The sequence below is a fragment of the Nanorana parkeri genome, unplaced genomic scaffold, assembly GCF_000935625.1.
Source record: "Nanorana parkeri isolate BGI_ZX_2015 unplaced genomic scaffold, ASM93562v1 scaffold4150, whole genome shotgun sequence".
Classification (NCBI taxonomy): domain Eukaryota; kingdom Metazoa; phylum Chordata; class Amphibia; order Anura; family Dicroglossidae; genus Nanorana; species Nanorana parkeri.
This window is the reverse complement of record NW_017310417.1, coordinates 13,249-21,392: the sequence shown is the minus strand read 5'-3', so window position 1 is coordinate 21,392 and position 8,144 is coordinate 13,249. Positions and strand designations below refer to the sequence as shown.

Genomic DNA, 8,144 nt, shown 5'->3' with positions numbered 1-8,144 from the left:
ATTGGGGAAGAAGGTAAAAAATCATGTTGTCCAAATCCCAGATTGAGTGATTAGTGGCTGGTGTCTCTGCACACTCTTGCATGTAACTGGCTTGTCATTACAATGCAGTCATGTGAGCATTGTAGCATGTTATCATATGTTATATCGTTTCTACATGCCTAATGTTTCTGCATGGACACATTTTCTCCTGGATTGATTGATTTTGTTCTGTGGTCTTCTGGTGCCTCATCCTCAATCTTCAATAAAGTCCACTTTTCTTCTTCTTCTTCTCCTCACATTTCAATCTAGGCTTCTCTGCAGGCTTTGCTCCAACACCTTTCACAATCAGAGCTGTATCCTCACCCCTCACCCATCTCTCAGGATCTACAAGGTGATTGAGAATCCCGAGTGCTGGAAGTCTCACCTATATGTCCTAATATCATCTGCTGGATCACAATGCTATGATATAGATACAGTATATAGAGATATCCCTGAACTTTGTTGGTAAACAGACAAAGCTGGACAATGCAACAAACTGAAATGCTAAATGCTATCCTCTGCATACGGAAAAGGTTTTCTACTGTAAAAGCTGTTCAATGGATAAGGGTCTGTGCTGATGGAACTAGCCCAATGAGTGAGCTTCTTATTCTTTACATTTTACATGTCTTTCTGTCTATAGAGTTCCCATTTCCAATTCAATTTCTAACTCCAAAACTTGGACGCTGCTATCTCTGGAAATCCTGCCATTGCTCATAGTCTGGAGGTCTCATACATGTAAACCTGGACATACCAGTTTGTGGGAGTCCAGCTCATAGTCTGGGTTGACCCACCTAGTTCAGATTAGTGCAAAAAGCATTGGGAGTACTATGAGTACTCTTTGGATGAGCCAAATGCAGGCCAGCAAACAGAACATAGACCTGCTCACACAGGCATGAAACATTATGTTCTTTCCTTGTGCCCTCCCCCGACACTGAATGGCCACCATTATAGGTGATCAGTGCACATGAGGAATCCAGTAACCTCCATCTCAACCTTCACTTTGGACTGGCTCCATCATAACATCAGCCTTTTCCATGCACTGTTTTTAACCCTAAGTAAGCTGTCAGAATATGATATCTGCTTTTTTCATCGTATAAAGGAATCATTAGCAGATCATAGGAATCTCCTGAGATCTGAGGACACATATAACCATGTGTTAAGTCAGACAGCCACAGATCCCTACACTGATAGGAAGGACTCCAATCTACAGCTGTCATTTTTCTGCCAATTGTAAAGATTGTAGTCTCACAAAACATAGCAATGCTTATGGTTTCCTAAATTCCCATAATCCCTCCCTTGTTTGCTTCCTTGGGGTTACCCTAACCCCTAACTCTAACCCTAAATCAATGAGATGCTGCTGTCCAGGGAGTGCCGAGAGCAGTGGCTGAGGTTGTGTCGTGTTGTGTAGAGGGCTGGAGCCAAGGAGTGATGGCTGGTTCTGCTCACATGGGAGGTCATGCACATTCAAGCAGGGACGATTCGCTGACAGACAAAATGGGGCCCAGAGAACGATGACTGTCTGTAGCCCGCTATTGGCAGGTCCTGGACAGATCCCATGAGTGTGGATAAGCTGGTGTCCCTTGTGGAGCTACATACTGCTACCGAGCACTATCTCTGGGATCTACCAGTAAGACCCAAAAGCAGGAAAATGTTGATCTCAAGTTTAATCTTCCTTTATTAACTAAGTGGCAAACAGGCTTCTATGGAGGGTAGGCGAGACCCTCATGAATTTCAAATTTGCACACCCTCTACTCTCTAATAGGTGCTAGCAATGCCAATGACTGGGACATGTGGCTACCAATTTCCTCTATATCACATGAGCCTATAGAGTTTGGCCTGGGTGGTATATATCACTATTTGCCAAACCTAGGAGCTGAGACTGGGAGATGTGTCCTATCACCATAGTCGGACATGAAGCATTTTCATCTTGGTCCATGCCAGTCTGGTGGACCCTGCAAAGCTTGGCTCAGACCTAATAAGAGTACTTGGTATACATGGCAATGCCAAAGACTACCCTACTGCAGTGTTCTCAGTGGAGACATGTACTGGAAGTGTTAGTGCATATCATTAGCATTGTTAAAAACTTGCTACAAAGATTAATACTGGGCAGTCATCTTCCACCGTTTTGGGAACAGTGGGAGTAAAACAGGTAACCAGGTCTAAAATTATGCCTGAAATCAATAATGCCAGAACTTGAGGGGAATAAAATCAGAGGTACCTGACAACTTCTGGCTAGTGCTCATGGTTGAGGAGTCAGAGAAAACAGCCCCAGTGTTGGAGACCACAGATATATCAGCGGGCAAGGAGAATTTTAGGACCACACCCTATTTCGCAGTATACCATGACTTACTCTATTGTGTAAAGAAGGAATGGGACCAAGTTGTGGAGAAGTTGGTGGTACTCCAGACTGACACAACGATGGTGTTGGATCTGGCCCATTCTCATGTGATGGTCATTAGTGGTAGGGTTAGAGAAAAGAGAAGACAGAGCAGTGTTTTTTTATGGCCTGCTTTTTTCAAACCAGTTGAAGAATATTTTGAATCTTACCTTGAGTGTCCAATTAACACAATCCAATCACATTTTCAATGTCTGCTGATACACTTGCTTAATTAGGCTCCCTTTTGATAGGGTTTCTATGGGTCTGGTCAGGCTGATGAAGAAGTCCACCATAGGGCACCAGTGCATATCGATAGTCCGTGACTATGCCACTCGCTATCCAGAAGCAATCCCTTTTAGAAACATGTCCTTTAGGGTTATACTGAAAGAGCTGTTCTCTTTTGGGTTAGGGTTTCCTGTACTAGTATTCCTAAATACTAATGAACCCCTTTTATCTCAAAGGTATACAAAGAGCTTTGTAGGTTGTTGAAAACTACTCATCTACCCATAAACTTAGAACTAGAACTATTAGAAGATATGCTAAAAAAGTGGTTGATCAGGATGCAAAAGATTGGGACCTGTTACCATACTTAATGTGTTAATAAGAGAAGTGCTACAGGTCTCCATAGGTTTTTCCTACATGGAGGAACCCACAGGACTGCTATGTGTCCTCAGAGTGGAAGGGACACTTTGGGGGGCTCTTAAAGGAGAACTATGAGGGGGGTGCTTTTCACTCACCTCATAGTTCTAGCCGACCTGTGACAATGAGACTGTAATTTTGCTACCACACCTCTCTATTGTCTCTCAAAATATTTCAAACTATCATGACTGGGGTTTTTAGGTATTGCCAAAGTAATCTCAAGCAACATTCTGTAAAATACATAATTTATTTAATAACATGATCAAACCGTATACTATATCATAAAATCAATGCATGGGTCACATTTGATTTTGTAATATTACATATTCAATAAATAATCCTTAGGTTAGTCGTCCATTGGTCCCAGACACCCAGCTCAAACAAACAAGGGGGGTCTCCTTAATCCATTCCAGGTCCATAGTCACTAGGAAGGAGGCTGGCCGCCAGCCCCCTCCAGGAGCCCAGGTCACGGTGGGTTCTGTGACATTTCTTCCCCACCAAAAGTAGACTTATTAGGTCCCAGTCCCCCAAATGGTCTGGACCTGCATTTGTCGGGCCGCATAAGTCCACATATTCCATCCAAAGGGCATCCTGCCTCTGGGGATATATGTTGTCTGTGCCTTCCTGAAACACATGGTGCCTCTGGTGAGAGATAAAGCCAGAATCTTCTGGACACCAAAGCCGCGTGCTGGTGGAGAGGCCGGCTTCCTGTTCTCCCATGGAGGTTGGTACCAGGTTCCCGATCTTCAACAGGTCGGAACCTGCGTTAGACATGTACCCCCACCCCAGCAAAACACCCAAATAAAAAGTTTGTCTCTGGCGCTGGGGATTAGAACTGCACGTTCTGTCTCCCTTACATACGTACAGCCGCAGCAGAGCGGGACCGCCTGTCCGCACTCCCTGGATCCTGGGGTGGGTCACTGCTATTGGGGAGAGGTACCTGACTCTTTGCCCCGAAGCCAGCGCTTCTGCTGGGGTGGCAGACACTGGGGTAGTGTCTGCTTGCGGGGAAAGGAGAACCACTTTCTCCACTTCCCATTCTGTGATCTACCGCTGGGGAGACATCATGCGTGGATCTGCTCTCAGATTCTCTGGATCTGTAATGGGGTTTGGGCAGAGGCCAGCGGCGCTCTGCCCCGTAGCCAGCTCTTCTGCTGGGGTGGCAGACACTGGGGTCGTGTCTGCTTGCGGGGGAGGGAGCACCACTTTCTCTGCTTCCCATTCTGTGATCCACCGCTGGGGAGACATCATGCGTGGATCTGCTCTCAGATTCTCCGGATCTGTAATGGGGTTCGGGCAGAGGCCAGCGGCGCTCTGCCCCGTAGCCAGCTCTTCTGCTGGGGTGGCAGACACTGGGGTCGTGTCTGCTTGTGGGGAGTGGAGAATGGTTTTCTCCCCGGGCCATCCGGACCCATCACTCTTCTCTGGCTCGACCTGGGCAACACCAGGTTCGTCCAGGTGGTTTAGCGCTCGCAGTGCCCTTTGTATGATCTCTGCTTCTTCCACTGCGGTTAGGTAGGGAAAACATAGGATCCCCTCCGGCTCAATCTCTTCTGCGACTTCCACGACTTCCTGACTGTCCGCTGCTTCTTCAGGACAGTCCCAGGCAATGGGAGCCATGCCTGGCTGCTGAGCACCGTCGAGCAGCCGCTTGTAGGCAATTTCGAGCGCCCACTCGTGCGTGGCCAGGAACCTCAAATCGTCCTGGATCCACTCTGCTTCTGGGAGGTTCAACACTCGATCTCGGACCTCCAGAATGTCTTCCAGCCGCCACTCCTGGTCACTCCCAAAGTCCGGGTCCTCGGACAGCTTTCCGTATAGCAGCCCCAAGCTGCCGTAGCTGAAGCCTTCTGTCGGGCTGCCATCTGCTGTCTCAGGGTACACTTGGGTTGCGTGCCACCGGAGGGCTCTGTAACCGTCGTCCAGCCGCATCTCGTCCTGGACCAGGACACTCAGCTCTGCCGTCCATTCTTCAGGCGGTTGTTCACCTAGAAGCACCTCTCGTGCCTCGTACTGTACCCAGTACCTTTCCAGGAAGGAAAGACTCTTCCTCTGGTGCCGCTGCTCACTGGCCAACGCCTCTTGCCAGAGTTGCTGACGTACCACATCATACCAGCCGAACAGGATTTGCTCCGATACTGGTTCTCCGTGTTGCTCCCGCAGTTCTTGCAGCCTCCTTCCGAACTCCTCTTCTATGTTGGCTGGTCCCCGTACTGCTCCTCTGCTGCTCTCCGGTTCTTGTATCCCGGTGGTGGTTTGGATGTCCCAGACTGCAGGAAAACATCCCACCGCTTGCCACCAATGTGACGGACCCCCGTACTCAGGATGAGTATGTCCGCCGCTGTCTTCTTCCTTGCTGAGATCTTGCAACCTGAAGATCTTTAGCTCCCAGTTTCCCCAGTCACTAGCCAAGGCTTGAGTGTAGGTGAAACAAACTCTGGTTTATTGAACAACTGCACAAACTTTTATACAGAAAGTGATCAGATCAGAATATAATCCCATCACATCCCCCGTCCCCTCCCTGGACATTCTGTCTTCATAACACCACAGGTGTCCACCTGCTAACGAGCTCCAGACAGCCATAGCAAGAGCCTGGCCAGAATGTCATTGTTCTGAGCTCCCTCAGAGAACAATGGGAGATAACGAGGGATGGTGCTGATAGTCTTTCCCTAACCAGGTCACACAGCATAACGCACTCAAACATAACTCAACACCAATACACATTTAACTTATAAACTCATCACCATGTCGTCACAGTTAGGTCCTTATTTTCTTGAATTTAACTGTTCTTTTATGTATTCCAATTGTGGTTCGACGCGTTTTGCTCTATTGCTTCGTCAGGAACCACAGGTAGATCAGGTGATGTGTAGATAACCTTGTGCCCCCAGGATGAATCTCAACTCCTCCTTAAAAGAGAACTATGGGGTAACCTTTTTTCCCATAGTTCTCTTAAGGGTAACGGGAGGACATATTCTAACGTCCTCCCGTGACACAAAGCTCAGTATATAGCAAGCTATTACTCACTATATACAGAGATCGCCGCAGCCGGGACAATGCTGCCGGGATCCATCCAGCTGCTTGAGTGACAGCTGGCTCTGCATATCTAGAGGCAGAGCTGGCTGTGCCCGCCCCTCCCCCATCCGTTCCTCCACTCAGCACTGGAAGATCAGAGCGGGGGGGGGGGGGGGCCCCGGGGGGGGGGGGGGGCCCCGGGGGGGGGGGGGGGCCCCGGGGGGGGGGGGGGGCCCCGGGGGGGGGGGGGGGCCCCGGGGGGGGGGGGGGATTTTCACTCACCTCTTAGTTCTAGCCGACCTGTGACAGTCAGACAATGATCTTCCTCATAGTTCTCCTTTAAGGTTGTCCTGTTTGGATTAGTTCTTCTACATAATCGAATATCTCTAGTAAATGACCCTTTTTTCCCCCACAGGGTTCCATGAGAAAGAAGGAGAACCTTACTGTTCAGATGATTATTTTCGCCTGTTTGGAGCAGTTTGTGCCGGATGTGCTGAACCAGTGAAGGAAAGTTACATCACGGCGCTTAATGGATTATGGCATCCGCAGTGTTTTGTGTGTCATGTGAGTAGCCAATCCTGAAAGCTCACAATCTATTACTATCCTCCTACAATGATAGCAGAATGTCTGGTGGAATATTCCAGAAAGTGCATGGGATGGGGAGTCTGGAACTAGAAGCCAGTAGATGCATGACCATTGTGGTTGGGCTGCGTCAGTCTGTCTGTAGAATGGAATGGGATTACATAATGCCTATGGCTGGGCACACAGACTTGAGATTTCAGATATCCATTGTGTGCCCGAGCTGACTATTTGTAGTAGATAGATAATCTCCCAAATAGTGCGGTGGCAGGAGAGGGGGTTGTATAAGAGCTGACTATGGGCACAGAAGTGGCCTTCATATGACACTATCCTCTGTCCTGACTCTTTGATGTCTCCATTAAAGTAACAAGTTCACTGGCTCGTTAAGACATAAAACACATCTCTGTCCGGCCGGCCGGGAGCTTTACATTCAAGCTATCTTGCATCTCTAGAGACGCCCGATCGCTTGTATTAGCCGCCCCTATCACTGCCGGCACGGCTCTGTGACAGAAGATCAAAGGGAGATCAGTATACGGTCTCCCTTTGATCTCCTCTCAGTCCCCGAATGCAGGAAGTGATGTATATGACATCACTTCCTGCATTCTGTGTCACTCTCCAGCTACAGAAGCTGATGAAGCCGATCTCTGCTTCATCAGCTTCTCTGGGGGTTCCTAGGTGACATTAGGGGTCTTGGAGACCCCTGATGTCTCCATAAAGAGGACCTGTCATGTAAATTGGCTATCACGTAGGGGGCTTTTTAGCCCCCCATGTAATAGCAATAAAGTTGTGTGTAAAAAAAAATTAGATGACATTAGGGGTCTTGGAGACCCCTGATGTCTCCATAAAGAGGACCTGTCATGTAAATTGGCTATCACATAGGGGGCTTTTTAGCCCCTCCCATGTAATAGCAATAAAGTTGTGTGGAAAAAAATTAAAGAATCATTACAAAAAAATAAAGCATAAAAAAATTATAAAATAAAACAATTTTTTTAAGTCCCCACCCCCACATACACACGCAGATATGCGTCGGGTGCGCCTATGTGCGAAAACGATGATTGCACCTATTGTGCCGCACATGTTACATAATGCCGCAAACATCGGAGTGTGAGCAATCATTTTAGGGCCATTAATCATCAATAACACTAAACTGATGAGCACTAAAAGCGTTTTAATCGCCGCCTATGGGCCTGTGGCCGTTTTTTGCGATTTTGCATGTGCGCGCAATTTTAAGGCTTGACGTTTGGCGTCTATTTACCCGACGTGATCCCGACTTTTATATTTTACCAAAAATATGGGTAGAAATAGATGTTTTATAACAGAACATTTACGGTACTTTTTTCTTTATATAGTAAAAAAAATACCCCCCCCCAGTGGTGATTATATACCTCCAAAAGAAAGCTCTATCTGTCCCCAAAAAATTTTAACATAAATTGCAAGGCCGATAGTCCGGTCATGCTGACTGGTGACAGTGAGAGAGGAAAGGGGTGGAACAGTAGCAGTGGAAGAGCCAGATGGGGGG

The 8,144-nt window shown here is 47.7% G+C and overlaps 1 protein-coding gene across 1 annotated transcript in view; it reads left to right on the top strand.

Annotated features, from left to right (window-relative positions):
- Nucleotides 1–288: 288 nt before the first annotated feature.
- The window catches only part of LOC108803754 (transforming growth factor beta-1-induced transcript 1 protein-like), a gene marked incomplete at its 5' end in the record, with an annotated part of 14,492 nt that continues 6,636 nt past the window's right edge, over nt 289–8,144 (top strand). The window contains 2 exons of the mRNA XM_018575565.1: nt 289–370; nt 6,462–6,610. Of these exons, the coding sequence (XP_018431067.1) occupies nt 289–370; nt 6,462–6,610 (231 nt within the window). The remainder of the gene's footprint in view (nt 371–6,461; nt 6,611–8,144) is intronic.